The following is a 23183-nucleotide window of genomic DNA, read 5'->3' as shown; positions in this document are numbered from 1 at the left end:
CGTCTCGCTCGATATAGAGTAATTTTTAACCATTCTAGTTTCAATCGCTCGGATATAAATCGGAAACTTTATGTATATATATTTTTCAACGTCGAAAAAAATATAAATTTATACATGTATCCAGATACAGTATCTAGATACATTTTGTGTGTCTGAGAGATATTCAAATTGAAGTATCTGTATCTAGATACAAAACATGCGGTATCTGAATTGCTTTCTTCAGATACATTTGCAGATACATTTTCACATATTTTTTTTAATAGTCGAATTCTTTAAATTTTTAAAAGATCAAGATTGCAAATTATCAACATATCATCATCAACACCGGTTGAGCGATTATTAAACATTGGTTAAATTTTAGTACCATGATTAAAGTTTGAGTGACGATATCTTTGAGGCATTTTTCACGTGTTAAAACTAACGAATAAAGTCGTAGTACAAATAAAAATATTAATAAAGGATTATTCAGTACATTTTGTGCATATTACCATTATTATGATAAAATATAATTTCAAAGTATCTATATCTACATGCATTTTAATTTGTGTATCTGTATCTGTATCGAGATACATTTTAAATGTATATCTCACCCATCACTGAATTTATAAATTCAACATCCTTTACAAGTATCTTAAAATATTTCTGCCTTGTACCGTCCCCGATTTTTTACGATTTCCCGAGCATCGAGGCTCGGAGACGAAAAGACGATTCGCGTCGAAAGTGCTGAAGAAAAAAAGGCCGTAAACGCGATCACGCGAGGACGAGTCGCGTGTCGACCGCGTCTGTAGATGGATGGAACGCCAGGCTCGCCAAAAATATTCTCTCTTAGAAAAAACCAATCGTCCGGAAACGAGCCGATAGCTCGAAGGTCGAAGGGCAAATGGTCGGAATGGTCGGCGGGCGGAAAAACGAGCAAAAAAGGCGGCGATGAAAAAAGCTCGAGGAATGCGGCGGTTGGCGAACAGAGGGAAGAACCTAATTGATATGGGTAGATAAGAGTCGCGTTGGATAAGGACGAGACGTGAATACGCGGGGAGACCCATTCGTAAAATTCCACGCATTTCTATAATTTCGTCGGCGAAAGCTTTCAAGTCCCTCAGACTATTTCTTCCATCATTCAACATCATCGAGAGTATCGTAGAATTCAATTAGATGGACTTTAATTTCGCTAAATGATGATGTCACGCGTAGAGTATCTGTAAAAGGAAATGAAACATTCTTTTTCATTATATTCTCAATTAAAAATCGTGGCGATACTTTAATAAAAAATTTAAGGCTTTTAAATTAAATATCAGAGCATTAAATATGAAATACAAATTTAAACGAGCTATTAAGAGTTAGACGCAGATAGTTGGTGAATTTTAAAGAAAATTAATTTTTCATTGAAATTGATTAACTAACTCCCATGGCATAAATTTCTCTTGATGCGATACCAAATAATTCCTTTTTTGAATAAAGCCTTAAAAAAATGTAGATCAAATATTTAATTAAAATGGGCGATAAAGGAAAAATTGGAGAATTTATAAAAGTGCTGCACGAGCAATATCCTTATGGCATTAAAAAATAAAAATAGGCCAGATAAAGGATTAAATGCTGAGCGCTCCGGGTGCACCCTCATTTATTTACGCCACTATGTTTACCGTTTTACCCGAAAGCGTGCAGAAGATAAGGTACCAGGGCCATAAATTGCGTGTGTTCAATCCAGAGAGGGGTAGGAGAACAAACGCTCGCGAAGCGAAGGAACAAAGGACGAAGAAAGAGGAAGAGAGCGAGAAAGGACAAGGTCGGCGCTTCGCGGCGAATTTCTTCGCGGATTAATATTTGCGGCAGCGGCTGCGGGCGACGGCTTCGTTCGAGAGACGAAAAGGAAGGTCTCTCCGCCAAGGAGATAGAACAAATAACGAACGCGACGTCGGGGACAAATGGGGAGGATCCTTCCTCGGACTAACCACGGCAACACGATACCTAGAGAAACCGTTGGTCTTCTCAAGGAAAAAGAAGTTATTCCTTCTGAAAGCGCACGATTTCAGATACGATTGAAGAGATCGAAAATAAAAATAATTCGCGATAAAAGTGACCTTTCCTAAAGATGTAGAGTTTACTTCTCTCGGAGTCCTTCTGCAAATTTCGAACAGATTTCTTTTTATTACGGAAGAAAGGAAGTTATCGTAAGTGGTTCGATGATGACATATCGGTTGGAAATGTCGGGTCGTTCCACTTGCCAAGGAGTGTGTATCTTTTAATAAATCGCGATATCCGAAGTCTTTCCACGGTGCACATTTCCGCGATACCTGTCACCCCCGTCAAGTACGTTTCATTAAAAGTGGCGGATTTAGGTGGGTCGTGTCTTCGGGTTTGGCAGATATTTAACCGCAATGTCGCCCAACATCGATACCGAACTCGCAATGTCGCGATAATATTTCGAGAGCGATTGCTTGCGTGGGAGAGACAGCGATGAATATTCAGAGAACTCGTAGCGTTCAAATTAATAAAGTAAAACTCCAAAGAAAGCGTGAAAGAAATTCTTCACATTTTTTTCTTTTACTCTAAAATAATTGGATTATTCTTCAATTTCCTCAGCTTCTGATAAATATCATTATTATTATTTAATTATTATCCACGGTGAGAGAAAGCGGAGAACATTTGATTTTTAAATCATATTTCCCTTGCGCGGAGAGAAGCACGATAAACTTTGCAAAACGAACAAAGGGAATATAAATTATTAATAAATTATAAATTATTCGTATGGACGTAGATATCGTTCAACGATATCGGTTCTAAGGGACCACCGAAACCGCATCACTACGGAAGGGTCAAGTTATACAGAACGTTCGCGGGATACGTATAACTAGGATGAGGTGGGAAATGAAAGCGGGAAGGAGACAGCAAATTGACCGACCCTTTTCCGCTTGCTCCTTTTGTTTTGTCTTTGACATACGCTCTCCGCCGGTGTCCGACTCACCCCCGATTCCGTGGGTTGGGAAGTCGAATCCATTCGGGCGTGAGGGATGCGACTGACAGCTGGAATTGTTATATCTCGGCGAACCGGACGGACGCGACCGCTCGTAGTTCATCGATCTTCGATCGGTCTCGACACCGTCGCCGTCGAAGCGCGATGGATTGGTTCCTACCTTCGTTAAAATTAATCAAGCAAAGCGTCGCGATTGCCCCCTGTAACAGTTCGCGGCATATTACTCGGATATGCATGCATCGTCGAATATATACGGAATATCCTCCGGCAGGAATATTTGTTTGAACTTGTGCGATCGAAAATTGTATTCATATTTTAGTTTATCGAGGTATAATCAAATTGTTGAGGTATAATAAAATTCGGTGAACTAAAAGTATATCGCCACAAATATACTAATTTTCGAATTTTTATTGCGAGACACAATAAAAATCCGCAATTATTATGTCATGACGTGATTTTAATTCATCGAATTATTATTTATGTCACGATATGATTTTAATATCAATTATGTACAGGGTGTATCTAAATAAGTACGAAAAATTTTAGATGATTCTTTGTCGAAAATTAAGGGAGGTTTCTTATACAATAAACTCTATCCCTCCCTAAGGACTTATACTTTTTTCTAAAAAGGGAGATAAAAATTTAAGTTTTTATTTATTTTCTCATATTTTAGACAAATTAAAAAAATGAAACGAAAAATATCCACCAAGTTTCATTTTTTTCATTTGTCTGAAAACTTAATTTTTACCTCTCTCTTTAGAAAAATGTCATCTCTTAAAATTTTTCGCACTTATTTAGATACACCCTGTATATGTAATTAAGTAGATAATTGATACGTGGAAGAGAAGAAGGTTAATGAATATGTATTATGTCCTAAGTTCTAATTTGAAATCCTTTGTTAATTTCTGTATGCTTGTCGATATCAGAACAATAGAAGCTTAATGTGAACTCGTTAGAGATCGCTTACAAGAACTTTGATCACAAGAGAACTTTGCTTGCAAAACATAGACCTGAATTGAAAGTATTCGTATTTAATTCTGCTTTCTTCTTTTATTCGTTACATGTTTATTATTTCGACATCTTAATCACTTGATTATTTCCCTATTCGTGTATCACATACATACATATCTTAAATTCAGGCGAATTGGACAAAGAAATATACACATGTAGAAATGCTATAATAGATAGCATTTTCTGTGACATCCCGTGATTTTCGATATTCTGTGATGCATTTTTAAATAGATTTTTCAATCTCTAGTCCCTAATAAAAAAATGATCCCATCTTAGAGAAAACTTTCGTTTTTGATATACGCACAATCAGGACAGTCGTGATTTGCCGCAGGGCTTGCTCCCTTTAATCTTTGACTTCGACCGAGCTCTCTCGGGCATGCAACAAAACTCGGTTCTCATCTCAGATTCTCTAATAAATGAGTTTTTTATCGAGTTTTCGCTCGACCGAACCGGGTATACTCCTCTCGTGTATATCGAAAATTTGTATACAAGTCGCGTGTATGGAGACTCATTCAAACTCTTGTGCCACACCATCCGTCTTTCTGACGACCGGAGACACGGAGAACACACATACGAGACCCCGATCTTGACGATGGACTTAGACTTTACAACTTTGCCCTCCGATCTTGCTTCTATTTTAATTAAAATGTCACACCGATATCTATCCTGTCGACAGATAAGACCTTCCCGAAAGCAGGGTACTAATTAGACTTGATAAAGGCGACAGGAGTATTGAGAATCTAATATTCATTGAGAATTTGATTTCCGTATAAAATTATACATAATCTGTAGAATATAAAAATATAATACAATACATACTTCCAGAAATAATGCTTTTATTTTTCATTTTAGTTTAACAATATACATTTTCTTTACATATATTATAGCAAAGTCGATTGGATGCACTAATGTACACTGGTGCACATTAAAGGCTATTTTATCACAATGGCATAAATAATTAAAATAAAAACTAATATTATCGATCAACACGAATAATATTTAATATATATAATATATATATATATATATATATATATATTATATATATTAATATATATAATATATAATATATAATTCGTATCTTGATGTTTTCATTACTTACCCTACTGCAAATTTGTGGGTGATAATCTTTAATGTGCACTAGTGCGCATTAATATATCCAAATTCGCTATTAGTAAAAATGTTTCTCGGTGCGTGTGACAACATTAATAAAATGAAAAAATACCTGTTTAATATTATTTTATCATTATATGGCATACACAATAGTTAACATCGTTTTATATCTTTTATATATACACATATGTATATACACGTCGCGTAATTTTTGAAAGATTAAAGAAATGTATAAATTTCGCGCTCTTGTATACATCACATTAAATCACATTATTTTAACTGTATATGGTCTTTATCTACATAATTTAAGATTAAGACTCTATATGTTTTAACATGTCGTCGAGTTCTCGCAAAAGCTCTGTCATGTGTTTTATGAAAGCGTAACCAGACATCGTGTTTTGTCGCAACGTTCGTATGTAACATTGCTTGTATAGATTTGCAAGCGTTTCGTGCCTGAAATTAAAAAGAAAAATATATTACACATGCTATAATATTAAACAAATTTAATCTCTACTTAATCTTTATGAAATCGTATAATGAATTTAAAAAGAACATACTCTTTTTTATTGTGCACGGGACTTTTACTGAGAAACAGCTTGGTTAACGATCGTAAGAGAAATTGTAATCTCTGTTCTAGCAGAACAACGAGATTTTCCTCTATTTGATTTTCATCCAATGGATTCTCATCCACTAACTTTTGTTCCTGGATCACTTTTCCACGTTCCGCGCTATTATCCTTTATTTTATCATCGATCGTTTCCTTCTTTTGTCTCGCCGCGTTACTTCGTTCAAATAATATCTCCATGATAGGTATACATTGTAGAACTATAGCTAAACCGTTTTGGTACGCTTTTAGTTTGCTATTGAATGTTGTACCGTCTAGAAAAAAATATAAAATTTTGTTAAATGACAAAAATGTTGCTATATGAGAGATAATAATTTCTAGAGAAGAGTAACATACTTTGTGCTTGTTGTTCCACCAGAGCGACTCTTTCCAATTGTACCGTCAAATATTCCGTAGTCTGTTCTAATGATAGTAGCAATTTGGCCGCTTTATCGTAATATAATTTAGATAACTGCAAGCTAGTTCTTTTCTTATTACTATCCGCATCCGATTCGTATTCTCTGTACACGTGATGATACAACGAAGCTAATCGATGTTGAATGGTTGCAGCTCGAAATTGATAAACTGGTTGTCGCGATCCAGGAGTATCCACATCACAATGTTTGAGCGCTTTCTGAAGAGTATCAACCACTTCCCTTTCCAATTCTTCTTCATTCTGCAATAGGAATAATTTATCAATTCATCTATCTATTAACACATTCAGTTTCTTCACGACAGGAAAAATATTACTGTACCTTATGTCCGGCAATAGGATAATCTTGTAATAGCGAGGCCATCGTGTATAACGTTGTCGACATGTCCCACATTACATTATCCCATATTACCGAATTCGTTTTTCTATGGCCTAAAACTTGCAGAGCCTTCTGATAACTCTCGAGTGCCTTGTTATAAAAATGACGCTCTTTCATGTTTTGTTTGTCGTGCATGTGCGCGCAGAGTCGCATAAGCCGTCCCGTGTTTGAGTGTAAAAGCGCCAGATTCGCTTCGTCATGGACGTCGTGAAAAGCTACGATGCCGGATTCTAAGTGTGTCAATGAACGCGTTAGAAGCGCAGTTACATCCGTATTCGACGACTCATCCATTTGCGTTTCTTGGAACCGAGCTGTAAAAAAATTATATTTTTTAATTATTAACGAATAACGTGTATTCGCTTATCCTTTATTAAAATTAAACGTGAAAATTTTACGAACATCCTGCCTGATTCATGTAAAGGACACCCAGCTCATTATGAATATTTCCTAATCGTCTCAACAAGTTATTTCGATCTACATCCATCAATTCTAACGACAAAGCCTTGTCATAACATTTGTACGAAGAAAGTAAAGTAGATTCTAAATTTTCAAGTTTCTTCGGCAGTAATTCAGCACCGTCTGTAATGAAATATGCATCAATAAGAATTATTCGTATTATTTTTATTATATAATACTAGATGTCATTTCGATATTCACTCATATCTAGATCCTCTATATTAAACACTTCTTCGATTATTTTTTCTTCCATTTCATTTTTCATATCGTAATCCTCCCTATGCTTTTCAACATTGCTCCAATCTTGCACTATCATGAAACAACAGTCTCCTGCGCGACCTAATAGATAACTAATTGATTTGTCGTTTCTTATGCCGCAGAAGATTTCTAATATCTTTTGACAATACAATACTTCCAGCATGCATCTCAGAGAGACGCCGTAATTTTTATTCACAAATTCTTTCTCGGCGAGCACGGCAAATATCAGTGATGCTTTCTCGTATAACAGAGTTTTCAAATGAGCGCTCCAGCAAATATTGTCGCTCTTTTTTGGCGCTTGCCACGTGGGTAATGTTTCCGCTTTAGGTTTACACAATAAAGCATTTTCACTCGCCATCTCTTTCATCATGTTCTTCTCATTTTTCTTCTTCTTTTGCTTATTTTTCTTTTTATGCGCGGGACTATAATTCTCCAAATTTTTCTTCAACGTGCCATTTATCTCTTGTTTGTTCAACGGAGTGTAAGGCATGGGAATTGCCTGAAAAGGTTTCGCTACATTCGGATGCATCTCCTCATATTTCCGTTTCTCCTTTTCCCGTTCTTCTGCTTTCTTTTGTTCTTCGTCGGTGTTATCCTCAATCGGGAAATACTGGAGACACTCGAGTCCATGAGTAACATGTTCTAATCCGAATAAACATCTTTCTTCTATCGTACCAGAAATTGGTGGTGCTTTGTACTTTGGTTGTTCACGTTCCATTTGTTCCTTTACTGCAAGAACAGTCAATTGTAATTTATATTTTAGAGAATTAGAAATACCTAGATCAAACGTTTACTTACTGTTGGCTAGAGGCAACGATTTGATTGCCGCGCAAAATTTCTCCTCTTCTACTTCCTTCTTTTCTTGATTCATGCTACATTCGCTATGAGCGTCTTCCTCGTCGCTTTGATCCGATAATCCTGGACTGGCTGGATCTGTATCCGATGGTATATACAAATCCGAAAGCATAAAATGCGCTGATGTGACGATCTGGGGATATTTTTCTTTGGCTAATAATTGAATGCAATTTTTCAACAGCATTCTGATTGTTCCCTGGTAACGATGGTGATCGGGGGAATACTTCATGTTGCGAGCTACTCTATACAACAACATTGCAACAGGTACGGTAAAAGGATTTTGTCCTTTTTCTTCTGAAACGTCACTACACAGTGATGTCAAATCATATAGCTTTACAACATCGTCGTCTTCACCTAATGAAAAAATATTGTATATGAATAGAATAATCAAAAATCAATGTGTAAAGATTATAAATTTATATATATTTATATGGATATAATTTATATTAAGTCTAATATTTACCCTTAAATAACCAGTAAGTATGACCAGCCTTTGTTGCATTATTTTTTAGAAAACTCAGGATATTTTGAGCAACGTCTCTAATTACTTTAGCACTAAACTTGGAATCATCCAAGTTTGGAAGATCCTCTGTCTTTATCAGTTCATATTTTTGTACAATACCATCTAAATGGTAACACATTACTACTTCCGGAACATTACACATTAAATTATCTAACCAATAATCTATTCCTGTTAAAACATTAATTGGTTTTGACATATCTCTTAATCGTAAGCTTATGCATGGATGTGTTTGACCACCGAATATTGGCATGTCTGTTCCAATAAGCATCTGTATGTTCTCAAACGTCCACAGAACATTTCTTGCAAAATTATGATTATAATTTGGATCAGGTACTTTTTCCTCTTGCGTTGGTTCAGGTAAACATGGTTCTAATGTTTCTACAGGCAACTGAGGTTTCTCATTTTGTTTGTCATTATCCGCAAGTACTATAGAATGATAAAGAAATTTAGACACCAGATTTTTCTGCTGTATACTATTTCTGCTATATGCCTTGTGGAAAAAACGTTTCTCCTTGTCACCAAGATTTTGAAAGATATGTTCATAGAAGAATTTTTTCAGCCATTCCCAGTCATTCTCAGCTTGTCTTAGTAGATACTTGTGTATATCAAAATCATCCAACAACAATGAGTTTTCAATCCGATGAACCATCATTGAAATCACACCACGATTATAAGAAAGTTTCAGTAATTTCTTTATATTTTCTGCATCCGATACCACATCTACTTCGCCAAGATCATCAGGAAACATATGTGCCATGCGAAAACTAGAAAATCCTGTACTCTGAGACCAAACATTTTGCAGACCATAACTTTCCACTGAACTGCTAAGCCAATTGCTGGGTGGAAGATTTAAATCTGTATTACATTGTAATTGAGCATATGTCGCTGGTGTTTGAACTGCAGAATATTTCACCACAGCAGTGGACTTTACAGGTTTTTTTGGAGAGTCTGGTGGGGCCACGATGGCTATTGATTTCATCTGCAATGTATTATATAAATTAAATGTCTTTTATTAGGGTTCTCTTATTTAGTTTATTACATCTTAACAATATTAATAAGTTGTCATACACCAAATTTCTTTTATCTTTAAAGTATTATGGATCATTTTTATAGATATACATCACTTAGAATAATGATATATAATAAAGTGTTTTCTATATAAAAGATCACATGACCAAACAATATATTTTACATATGTTTAATAACAACAAACTCACTGCGTCAATATTGATATCCAAATTTTTCGACATTTCTGTGCACTGTCTGATAACATGTGTTAAAATTCACTGTTATCCAAAAATTTCTAGAAAGCTTTAGAACAGTTTTGTGTGTGCACAGCTGCAGCAACATAAATAATACAACTGTGAATCAGGACCATGTTATTACCATGTCGCTAAAGTTGAAAGTCGAATTATTGATTATTGAATTGTCAGTTTCCTACCTTATTAAATAGAGATATTGTAGGTTTCAAGCTATTTTTACATCTATTTTTTCATATAATTTTTATATATAAAGAATTTTTTTATATTATTTTTTATGTATAAAGAAATTTCATTCCAAAAATTTTATTGGATTTTCATGTATAAAGAAATTTTATTCAAAAAATTTAAAAATCCTTTTCTTTTAGATAAAAATGGCTATTTTTGCTGTAATTAACCGATTAAAAAAGTCAAATAGAGTTTTGAAGAGGACATTAAAAAAGATATTATTGTTATATGTTCTCTTAAAAAAGTATAATTATTTGAGCATATATACAAATGTGAAAAATTTATGAAGATTGAAGAAAAGTCCCAGCAAACACAATATATAAATGTTATATACTTAAGCATGTTACATGTAACGTATATGTTAGTTGTAATTTCCCACTCATAGATATAACATTTTTAATATTACATATATTACATTGTAGTTATATTGTCATTATATCCCAAGATAGCACTGACTTATCAATACATCAATGTGCTATTTGGTATATAATAACAATATAACTACAATGTAATATATGTTATATTAAAATGTTACATCTATGAGTGAGAAATTACAACTAACATGGATGTTACATGTAACGTACACGTTATATTACCTGTTATATTTCGTTTTATTATAGCAATGTAACAATTATATATTGGTGTTTGCTGAGGTAAAAGAAAATATCGTAAAAAATTTTTTTGCATATAATATTGATTTTTTTATTTATAAATGACCAAAATATTCGATAAATATGTTTATAAACATATTTATCGAATATTTTTTCTATTACAAAGTAAATGTATATATACTTTGTAGTAGAAAAAAAATTATTATGAATAAAACAGGGACACAAGCTATTAATTGTACTCCATCTGTTTTATTCAATAATAAAATTGATTTTTTTTTATTTCATTACAAATAATTAAATGTATAATCATATTTAACGAATATTTTAGTCATTTATGCAAATAAAAATTTAATATTATATGCAAAAAAAAATTAAGGTAGTAGATATTAAACTGACTACACTGGCTGTCTATTAGATTTGTTAAACTATATTTATTGACGTTTCGACCATACGGGCTGTGGTCCTTTTCAAAATTACAATAGAAGCATTAATGAGTTACTGCATATCGTTATTGACATTTAAAAGTACGCTCCGGTGAGACTTAACTTAAGATCGGATGGTAAATTAACTGCGTTTTACTTGTGTCATCTTGCCACGACTGAACACACTGTACAGTACAGTGTGTTCAGTCGTGGCAAGATGACACAACTGAAACGCAGTTAATTTACCATCCGATCTTAAGTTAAGTCTCACCGGAGCGTACTTTTAAATGTCAATAACGATATGCAGTAACTCATTAATGCTTCTATTGTAATTTTGAAAAGGACCACAGCCCGTATGGTCGAAACGTCAATAAATATAGTTTAACAAATCTAATAGACAGCCAGTGTAGTCAGTTTAATATCTACTACCTTAGTATTTCATTCCTGGCGAACGAAATTTAATATTTTATTGTCAAAAAAAAATTGTTTACGATATTTTTTCCATTCTTCAATCTTCGTAAATTTTCCACATTTATATGCCCAAATAATATTTTTTAAGAGAAGGTAACAATTATTTGTTTCTACCAGTCTAACGTATACTCTTCAAAATGCCATTTGATGTTTTTAAATAAATTCATTAAAGAGAAGAATAACCATTTTTATCTAAAAAAAGGCATTCCTCTGCGAAAAAATTAATTTGATTAGAAATACAAAAATATTTTTCATAACTTATATATATCTTATTATAACTGTAATTTATTAATTTAAACAAAAACCAAAATCAATTTATCATTACAAAAGTTCAACAGTAAAGAGCCTGTGGGATCCGTTTGCTTTTTATTTAAACATTGTGTCGCAATTATTGATTATAGTAGGTGCTATAACCGATTAGAACCCCTTTCTCAAATAGTGAAATTGAATTATGGAAAGGATCCGAATATATTGTCTATTAGAAGTTTAGAAGCGCATACTTTGAAATGAGTTTGGGGTTCATATAGTCCCTGTGGTGGGATAAAATTGATTATACATTGCATATAAAGTGTATATAGATTTAGTAAGTGTATAAATCTATATACACTTTAATGACGGCATTAATCCTTGATTTCTTATTTTTATATTATATTCTTAATTAAGAAAACTAAGTAAAACTAATTTAGGATAATTAGATTCATATCTTTAGTATTTTATTTCGTATCCCAGTAAGAAATGATTGGTCGAATCGTCATTGATTCGACATCGATTCGACGAATTTGACATCAATTCGACGTCGATTCAACCATCATTTTTCATTGGGATATATTTAATGTTACAAATAATTTTACAAATAGAAAATATTTTCCTTTTTAATACAAAAGAACATTACTTTTGCAAATCGCAAAAAATGCAACTCTTAATATAAAAATTTAGATAATCATACGTTGAATAATGCTTTCTTAAGAAATTATTAGCATATTTCTACTTATTACTTTGAATGTCGAAACGAAGCCCGAGAAGCTCGAAGATCAACCGATCAACTAACTGAAAGTCAGCAAGCTTATAAAAGATATTATGTAAGGATACATGTTTTGATAAGGCCAGTTTATTGTCTCTTGCAACGCAATGATAATATTCTTAAAATTAAATTATTCATGGGCAAAAAGAATGAATGATGCACGCATTCGCGTCATAAATAATCCGCACCACGTGAGCGTCTGAAAAACGCAGAAAGTTCACAAAGACGACCTAAACATTGCTTCATCCGCATCGCTAAACGCCTTAAGATACCTTAGAAATCGATCACGTGTCACCGTAACCACCCGGTATATAAGTCCTCGATTTAAGACTCGACGATCCAGTCGTCTTCTGTGTTAGCGGTATAGAGAAAAAAGAAGAAGTATTTTCACTATGGTGGCGAATTTCAAGGTCTACAAGAAATGTTCGCCCAACGGCAAGCTCGCTGTCTACCTGGGCAAACGCGATTTCATCGACTATCTGTCAGGCACCGAACCGATCAACGGGGTAGTCCTGGTCAATCAGGATTACGTAGACAGCGGCAGGAAGGTGTGGTGCCAACTGGTGTGCAGCTTCCGGTACGGCCGCGAGGAAGACGAGGTGATGGGCCTTAACTTCCAAAAGGATCTCTATCTGACATCGGAGCAGATTTACCCGCAAGTTAAGAAGTCCGAATTCAATCCTACCAAGTTGCAGGACAGGTCAGGATGATACTTTCAGACTCGAAGATATAGAATATAGGGGTTGAGCTTCGAAAAGTCTCGTTATGCAATCGATTATGCATATATGTTAAAAATCAATATTTATTCATAATATTTAATCAGTCTGTTCTTCGTTCAAAATATCCGTATAAAATAAACTAATACTATCAGAATTATAAGAAATTGTAACAAGTAAATTATATTATGAAAAATCGAGGTATATATGTATATATATTTCCGGAATATATAGGTTGCTGCAGAAACTGGGCCCGAACGCGATACCGTTTAACTTTACATTCCCGCAATGCGCACCGTCCAGCGTGACCCTTCAGCCTGGACCCGAGGAAACTGGCGAGCCCTGCGGCGTCAGTTACTACGTGAAGGTGTACTGCGGCGAAACGGAGACCGACCTGACTCATAAGCGGAGCACAGTCATGATGGGGATCCGCAAGATCCAGTACGCGCCGACGAAGCAGGGTCGTCAACCCTGCACCGTCGTCCGCAAGGACTTTATGCTGAGTCCAGGCGAGCTGGAGCTCGAGGTCACTCTGGACAAGCAGCTGTACAATCACGGGGAGACAATTGCCGTCAACATATCCGTGCGCAACAATAGCAACAAAGTGGTGAAGAAGATCAAGACCCTGGTGCAGCAGGGCATCGATGTGGTCATCTTCCAGAACGGTCAGTTCAGGACGGTGATAGACGCGGTCGAGACGCAGGATGGCTGCCCGATCAATCCAGGCTCGACCCTGCAGAAAGTCTTCTATCTGAAGCCCAGCATGGGCAGCAACAAGCAACGTCGCGGCATCGCCCTGGACGGCATGATGAAGCGAGAAGAATGCGAACTCGCATCCAGCACCCTGCTCACCTCGCCGGACGTGCGCGACTCCTTCGGCATCATCGTCTCTTACGCTGTCAAGGTCAAGCTGTACTTGGGCGCTCTGGGCGGCGAGTTGACAGCCGAGCTGCCGTTCATTCTGATGAGATCCAAGCCGGCCGATCGCGTTAAACTGGTCCAGACAGACAGCGTGATGATCGAAGACATCCCGCAGGAGAAGGCCGACGAGAAAATCAGTTCCTAGATAGATGCGTTTCGATCTTTGCAGCTTCGGGCTTCGATTCGTTAATTGTTGAATTAAACAGATTCAACGAGCATAATGAAAGCATTCTTGAACATGATATTCAAAAAGCTCGAAAGTCTAAGATAGACCTAATCTTAATATGTCGGACGTCCTCTAGATACCCTTTAGAAATTTTCTGGATTATTATTTCGGAAGTCTTGATATTTTTATTAAAATATATGAGTATATCACATATATATATATACATGATGTAAAAACATATACAATATAAAATAATACAAGAGATATTAATAAATTAATATTAATTTATTTATTTTTCGATAGGATTCAATATAAAGATATTGAATTAATTAATTTTGCTAATATTTTGATAGAAAGTACACAAAGCACTAATATTTATTTATATAATTTAGGAAATAATATATCGTGTGTATGCTTTTGATATGGATATGAAATTGTAATGAGAGAGCTTCATCCAAGATTACGTGTAACTAAATCCACTAATCCCTTACAAAAGCCGCTATTAAATGTTTATTTAAATAATATATCACGCTTTTTCTGCACTGAAAAAACTTTCAAAGTGCGCAAATCTAATTTTATTCGCACTTGTTTTATTCAATTAAACTCGCGTGTGGAACAATTATGAAATATACTTTAAAAAAATCAATAAAAGAGAATTATGAAACATCGCGAGATTTTTCGATCAATTTTCGCATAATTTTATATGTCATCGGGAGGGGGAGGTTCTGAAAAAATATCCCATACAGCACACAAGTTTGCAGCAATATTGCAACAACATTGCAATATTGTACATTGCATAGCAATATTGCGCATTGCATAGCAATATTGCAGAAATATTATATAGGCATGAATTTGCAGCATGTATGCAGCAACATTTCAGAAATATTATGAAAATAAAATTCACGCAAAAAATATTAGGTACAGAACATTCAGTCCGATTATGTATTTAACACATTTCCAATAATCCAATAGTAATATTACATATTTATTTTATTGCATTATTGCTGCAATATTATAGTACAATATTACTGAAAGCGGACATTTTACCGCTGTTGAAACCTTGCAGCAAGATTGCTACAACATTTCACAATGTTTATGCAATGTTGTAATATTGCAATGAAATGTTGCCACAATGCTGCTGCAATCTTGTTACGCTGTATAGGATACACAATATTTATTAGTCTCTGAATACAAACTCTCATTTTTAGATGTAGATTCGGCAAATCTTCTGGTACCAATTGCGCTGACCTGAAATTTCGTAATTATCATTAATTCGTAATTATCATTCATACACGACAAGAAGACGCGCTGATAGATACAACCACTCATGTTAACTGGAATAATTCGCGAGGTCCCATGGGAAAGTACAACGCTCATTCGCGTTCGCTCTGCTACATACGGGGTGTCGATCTAATTCCCGACTTCCTGTCGAGAGGCATCCGAGGCGAAAGAAAACCACCCGATACGTGCGATGAACATCGGTGGAGCTGAGAAAAGAAGGGAGAGAGAGAAAGAGAGAGGGATCGCCAAGATTGTGGATGAAATAGAAAGAAACACCGACAAGTGAGACGAGGAAGGAAAAAGGGAGAGGGAGGAAAGAATGAGAGAGAGATAGAGAGATGGAGAGGGAGGGAGCAAAGGGGTCGGTCGACCGGCTGCGCGATCCGGAGCCGAGTGTCAGTCAGGCTCGAGACACCCGCGCGAACGGAGCAAGAAAGAGAGAGAGAGAGAGATAGAAAGAGGAAAAGAAAGAGAGAGAGAAAGAGAGAACCGACGGTGGTTTGGCTGCCTCCCCTTTTTCGGTACGTTCTCCCGAATGCGCCCCCTCTTCTAGCGGCCTCTACCCACTCAGCCGAAGTAGTAATCTACCCGTTTGTCTCGGCGTAGTGTCGCGCGGAGTGTCGTACGGAATATACGTGCAGGAGAGAGAAAGAGAGCTCGCTGGTGTTGTTATCCGGTGTTATCACAACACCCCTTGGACACTGCTCCTTCTCTCATATTTTTTTTTTTTTTGGTGCTTTTCTACCCTTCACTTCACCCTCAGAATCTTGTGAACTTCGTCATCGTGTGTCCTGCGATCGACAGGATATTAGGATCCAGAGGAAGCTTGGCTGCGAGCAAGTTTGGCAGGGTTGACGACGACGACGAAGAAGAGGAAGCTGTAGGCTGTATACTCCGAACAGCGGATAGTGAGTACCCACCTTCTTTTACCACCCTTACTGAATTTGATTTATCGCGAAATAATGCTTCCTGCGAGGGAGGCCTCCTCTCGTCGTGGCCCCAGACGTCGGCATCGATCTCTCCTCCTCGTGCCACGCCATCGCCGCCGCCGACAACCAACCTTCCGCCCTTCCAGCGACCGCTCGCGCCGGCTTTCGCTCTCCGTCTTTCTCTCTCTTTCTCTCTGTCTCCTCTCGCGATTTTGCGTCGACCGCGAATTCGCGAGATTCACCTTCGGGTGTCCTTGGAAATGTCACGCGTCAAGTGTATACGTACACCTATCGACCCGGCGAACCCGGTGTCCTCGACCGAGGACGAGGACGACTGGAGGATAACGCGTGTTATAGGTGCCTGAGGGTGCCGGCTTTTCGGGACAGCTCGCGCGAAAGGGCGTGAGATTCGCCTCGGATATATAGGCCTCGAAAGGAAACTCGTCACCCCCTTATTGTATTCCGTGACCTTTATTTCCTCAGCCTGACATTTGCGAGCCCGAACTCGAGATTCCTGCAAAAATTATCGTGTTTATCAATCGGTTCAATCTTATCTGAATATTTTCTATGCAGCTTGAACAAGGAGACTTTTCATTAAGCGAACAAACATATTTCGAATTGCGCAATTTGATGGGCGTATATACGTATACGTGCATGAATATTTGTGTGAAGAAAGAATCGTTTGAAGAATGTATGGGGATATTTCGTCATCTTGCATGGGACATTTTGTTGAAAAGGAGCAGAGCTTTTAAAAGTAGTAATTTTCATTTTAGTTGTTTTCGAATTATACCGACAGCAATCTGTCGCTATATGTGATGTTGCCCTTTAAATGTCTGCACGTTGCATATCGATCTGCTCGGTGTGATTCGTATAACGTGTTATCTACCAATTATTTTACAAAATATAAATGTGATAGATAGGAAATAAAAGGGGATAAGGGATTGTATCACAAAATGAATATTTGAAATCGTAATGATAAAACGGTTTATTTTTAATAAAATATTTAGGAATATATATACAGGGCGTCCCAGAACTGGCGGAAAAGTTTTTAATGGCAGATTCCTGATATCATTTGGAGATTTTTTCGATTTTTTCTTAGTGAAAATATTGAGGGAGGCCATCATTTTTAGTATGTTCTCAATTTTTGTTATTATCTTTATAACTAAATTTTATATTAAAATTCTATTAAAGCAAACTCTACCTAAAATTAACTGAAGAATAGTTCTGTTAATATTTTATTTCCACAAGACTTAGTTTCCAAAAAAGCCTTTAATTTCAACTGCTTATAATTCGAAAATTATTGGTGTCTCGACATTTTCGCTGAGGAAAAATCGTCTTTAAATCGCCTCAAGAATCTCCCATTAACGAGTGGTACGATAAGTCTAGAACACCCTCTCCGAATGTCTCCGAATGATACCAGGAATTTGCCATTAAAAACTTTTTCGTCAGTTCTGGAACATTGATGAATTTTTATTCTCGATAATCTAATAGCTATGACCCAATAATGGAAACTAAAAAGAATAAAAATGTTTGTCAAATTATCGCAGCAAGATGAGATGAGAGCTAAATTTCGCTAAATTTCGTACGGACAAATTTCTGATAGATTCGCTTACTAGCGGAACGAAATGTAGACCCAAAATGTATATATACGCACAATCGTCGAAGCGAATTCCGTGTCGGATGATTAATATGGCACTGTTTGTAAATATAGTGATGCGAATGAAAAACTAGCAACGCGCATAATATGTGAGATACTACGACAAGTAGCAACTCTTAGTATATAAGAAGCGTTCCTTCTCTCCTTCGATGTCAGTACAGAGTTGTTTATGATGCTATAACAGTGTTGAGAGTACTTGTTCACGAAAACACATTTCGGGGGGGAATTTTATTAGACGTTTCTATTCGAACTGCTTGGCCAAGGATAAATCTCTCTCATGTGTTTCTTGTATACATAGTGCGTTCTTGTATATTTAAAATTTTTATATCTTTTTGTAGGGGGAAAATTATAAAAAAATTGACTCGAGAAAATATATATTATTATCTTGATTTTTAATTATCCGCAATATATATTAAATATTATATAAAAAATCTACATTACCCCATACGCACTAGAATTAAATTAACGATAGGTTTAAAATAACGGGCGTAAATTAATCGCAATCGAGCTCGGAATGATGAATACCATGCTCACGCAGCCGAAAGTATATGCAACGAATCGATTTCTGTAACAAATGGCTTGGTGCGACGGTCAATTTTTCCTCGTTATCGGAAGAATGCTTTTGCATTTTGTTCCATATCATTTTCCACGCCTTGGATACCATATCTGCACATTACTCCGGTTCAACCAGTCGAGCTGCGTAACATCGTTCGTCGTTCCAGTCCCTCAGATCCGTTAATTATCTCGTTTCGTTGAATAAAATATATCTTCTCCGGCCTTCTCTTTCTCTTTCTTTCCTCCTCTCTCTCTCTCTCTCGAGCTTTCGACGTATAACTTGTCTGAGAAATTAGATGTCTCTCGCTACACTTCGCGAATCTTCCAATCGTATTTAAGTCCCGGAATTCGTCTTGACAGAATTATCGTAGGTCATAGATTATCGGGTTGTTGTTGCGTTTCGAAAGACATCTTTCTTAATTAAAATAAAATTAATCAATGTTAATATATCAATGCGCATCGGTCAACTGAATCTATTTTTAAATAATAAAGGCAATTTATACATGCACGCGCGCCTGGATGTAAAAGCGCATCTTCCCAAAGCGGAGGACGATTAATGTCGAATTTCTTCGACCTGAATTAGCGTCGATTCGCCTCTCTCGGGATCGATCGTGGACCTCTCGCAGTCGCGACCTCGTCGAAAGCGAGTCACCTTTATCGAATCGTCCCAGTTACTTTCGTACGGCTTCTCTTCCTCTCGTCGACACTTCGCGCTGCGATGCGATCAGAGAACGTCGCGGGTCTCTCCTCTCGATGGACGTGATTTACATGCGGTCGTCCAGCGACCGCAAATAACGACCTGCCCTGTCGTCTCGCGTCCTCCAAGATTCGCCGCGAATAAAGTCCGGTTCCTTGTTCTCCAGCCGATCTCCTCGGCGAACGTCGACAAAAGATTTTTACATTTTTCTCGAAAAATGCATTCTTATATCTGGTACCGATCAATTTTTTGCTCTTTGACAATAAGAAGTTGACAATGAGATTCTAGCAATTTATTCTACATAATACAAGATACATGTATACAGTGATGGGTAAGATAAATTTAAAATGTATCTCGATACAGATACTCAGATACTAAGTATCTTAGATACATATCAGATACTTTGAAATTATATTTTATCCTAATAATGGTAATATGCACAAAATGTACTGAATAATTCTTTTATTTTTATTAATACTTTTGTTTATATTACGACTTTATTTGTTAGTCTTAACACGTGAAAAATGCCTCAAAGATATCGTCATTCACACTATTTCGTCATGGTACTAAAATTTAACTAATGCTTAATAATCGCTCAACCGGTGTTGATGACGATACATTGAAAACTTGCAGCCTTGATCTTTTCAAAATTTAAAGAATTGGGCTATTAAAAAAATATGTAAAAATCTATCTGCAAATGTATCTGAAAAAAGCAATTCAGATACCATGTTTTGTATCTTGCTACAGATATAAATACTTGAATTCGAATATATCTCAGATACAGACTCAGATCCCAGACAGCACCAAGTCTAAAATTGACGCATAAGATATGATTAAGAAATCTTGAAGACAGCTTGAAGAAATCTTATGATATGATATATCAAAAAAATATCTTATGCGGCAATTTTGGACTTGGTGTTGTCTGGGATACACAAAATGTATCTAGATACTAGCCTACACTGCGTGTCTAGGTATATTTTGTTCTATATCTCTTTGATTTATTCCTTCTTCCTAAGATTGCATCGTATGTCGACCTTGCCGGCGACCCTTTACCTCGAGGTGAAATTCGCTTACTTCGGTTACTGCGCGTGCTGAAAACGTGCGCTTCGTCTGGTCTTGCGACTGTGTCCGATATCTCCCGTATATATGCACGCGTGCGGGTTCGCTCGTGTGCTTTTCTCTTTTGCGAGTCCGTCCCGAGAAGTATCTACCTGCCTACCTACACCTCCAAGGATCCGAGTCGCGCGGCTCTATCGCCAAACGTGACCGGTCGAAGAGAAAGAGAGAGAGAGAGAGAGAGAGAGAGAGAGAAGAGAGAGAGAAACGTTGCGGTCCGCGTTCGGAATCTTTAACGCGTCGCTATTTCTAAAGCCGCAGCCAGCTGGAATCCCGCGCGCTACATTCCGCTACACACATGCTGCCTCTCCTTCTGAATCCGGTTAACCCTTTCCGCTTCATTTTGCATCGCGAGGAAGCAGTCGTGTCATTTTGTTCTAACTGTTATATAGAAGACACACATGCGTGATACAGATTTAAATATATCCGCCTCGTTTGTTCGTGTTGAGTCTATCGGTAATTTATTTCTTCATCATCTTCTTGCGATATACTTGAACGTTTCATCGACTTTTCCAACAGATTGTTTTCCTTTCTGCCTTAGGCTACGTAGACACAAATTTAATTTTATTCGGGTAATGATGGTCGATGATTCCTGCGAGCAATTGCGAATAATACAGCTGTTTACAAACAGTCGCGTCCTCCGTGAGAAAAGCGAGCAGACAATAACTTTCGTTGACTTTCAATCATGTTCGAGGACAGAAGTCGCGTCGAGATTAACGAGTGTTGGCGCTCGAAGCGCAAATTGAAAGGTCCCATCTCTCCCTCCCTTAATTAGCAAGAGACAAATGATTATTCACAGCTCGCTTTAGAGACGAGCATTCGTGCGCGGATGCACTTTCATTTTCTGCAGCGAGAGTCCGAGGAGAGTCGCCGGGATGTCAAAGAAGCATCCAAGTTCGACAGTGATGCAGAGAGAGAGAGCAAGAATTCTCGAACGCACAGAGCCCCTTTTGTCCCAAGATTCTGACGCGAGAAGGCCGTCGACCCAAAAGTTTAGCCCGTCGAATTTCCAGCAACGATATGTACCATATAGATGCTGGAGAGATGCATTCCTGGCGCATAAACGCCCGCATTAATTTCACGCGCGCGACAATTATAGATGCACTCGCGCGCATCGCGGAACCGAGCGAGGGACCTCGCGCATCCGTTCCCACAATCGGCGACCGAAATAATACGACACGTAATAAGGGCCTGTACTCACAAGTATACAGGGTGTCCCGTATAACCCTTTAACTGCAAACCCTCTCTTGACCGATTTCTTTCTCGGTGACAAAGTCGAGATGATTTCGTAATATTTAAATATCCTGCATAATAATGAGAGAAATATTGATATATTTCAAAGAAACGAATATATATTTAATAGTGAAAGTAATATTGACATATGAAAATTCCGCGCAAATGATGAAAAAATATTTCGAATAAGTAATAAAATATTACTTGAATAAAAAATATTTTATTTTTCTATTTCTGTCATGTCTCGGTCACATTTCTATATATTTTCTTACTTTTTTCGATACTCTTACAGAATTTTTAATTGCTTCCTATTTGCATAATGTCCTAAAAACATTGTTTCACTGTAGACAATACTTACCGCATCTTATTGCATACAATGGCCTTCGGATGGACATCCGAGAGACATGAGAGATATTGCATCGTAATGCTAATTGTCGTACGCTATTGCTTAGAATTATCTTCGTTGATGATGCGCAAGCGAAAGATAATTCATTTACATCCGAGAGATCTGATGAAGATTAATGACGTGTAATTGCAAATGAAATTACAAAAATATAATTTCAACTTTGAAATTATTCAATTTTACACTCGACTTCTTATCGTTATATATATACACTGACATGAATATCAATTATAAATACGAGATTTATTTTTTCGATCAATGATGATACGAATCTGTCAGATTTTTTGACATTAGTAGATCCAAAAAGTTTTAATCCGAACAAGAAAATTGATGGTAATTTTTTGTGTTTCATCTCGTTGAACCGATATTACGCCCTTGGTTTGTCATGAATCGATTCATTTGCGTGTGCGAGATGCATCCTGTCGACTCGCGACGTCTTGCTGCATTTTTTCCCGAGTAACGAACTCCATCGTGAGTCATCTGCGCGAAAATAAAACGCGAAAAAGTCCTGGGACGATAAAGCAGACTTGGCGACAATTTGATCGCATGTTCGAAGAAAGTGAAAATTCGCGAAAAGAAGTTCTCTTCGAGACACGTGCGAGACAATTGCGACAGGTGCGAAAGTAACTTCTTGATCCTTTTCTATATCGAGTTTTTATCGAGAAGGAAAACCGGAATGTTTTTTAAAGAAAGAATTTGACGAGTGTTCGTGGCTTTTCTCGAGAGATCGTGGCGCATTTCCGCATCGCACACTTGGTCATACACATCTCCGAAGCGGATACTGCAATATCTCACCGCAGAATTATCTTCCCGTGTGCGAAAAGTTGCGGTTTATTTTGTCGGACAATGAACATCCCGCCACATCTCGCGAAATATTCCTAAAAAAAGGGGAAA

General features: G+C 36.8%; 2 protein-coding genes across 2 annotated transcripts; one reads left to right on the top strand and one right to left on the bottom strand.

Annotated features, from left to right (window-relative positions):
* Positions 1 to 4801: 4801 nt before the first annotated feature.
* On the bottom strand, positions 4802 to 9980 carry LOC114938541 (erythroid differentiation-related factor 1). The gene is made up of 9 exons (XM_029312511.2): positions 9821 to 9980; positions 8544 to 9582; positions 8024 to 8434; positions 7169 to 7954; positions 6911 to 7090; positions 6455 to 6822; positions 6057 to 6375; positions 5653 to 5974; positions 4802 to 5548 (listed from the first exon to the last, which is right to left on the bottom strand). Exons 1-9 carry the CDS (start codon positions 9851 to 9853, stop codon positions 5407 to 5409), a joined length of 3600 nt encoding a protein of 1199 aa, XP_029168344.2. The 5' UTR covers positions 9854 to 9980; the 3' UTR covers positions 4802 to 5406.
* Positions 9981 to 12939: 2959 nt separating this feature from the next.
* Arr1 (arrestin 1) lies at positions 12940 to 15082 on the top strand. Its single transcript, XM_029312509.2, has 2 exons — positions 12940 to 13315; positions 13566 to 15082. Exons 1-2 carry the CDS (start codon positions 13008 to 13010, stop codon positions 14395 to 14397), a joined length of 1140 nt encoding a protein of 379 aa, XP_029168342.2. The 5' UTR covers positions 12940 to 13007; the 3' UTR covers positions 14398 to 15082.
* The last annotated feature ends 8101 nt before the right edge of the window (positions 15083 to 23183 follow it).

This window comes from Nylanderia fulva, unplaced genomic scaffold (genome assembly GCF_048542155.1).
Source record: "Nylanderia fulva isolate GAGA-0341 unplaced genomic scaffold, ASM4854215v1 Scaffold8, whole genome shotgun sequence".
Taxonomy (NCBI): Eukaryota; Metazoa; Arthropoda; class Insecta; order Hymenoptera; family Formicidae; genus Nylanderia; species Nylanderia fulva.
Note: the sequence above shows the minus strand (reverse complement) of the source record. Positions and strands in the feature narration are given on the sequence as shown.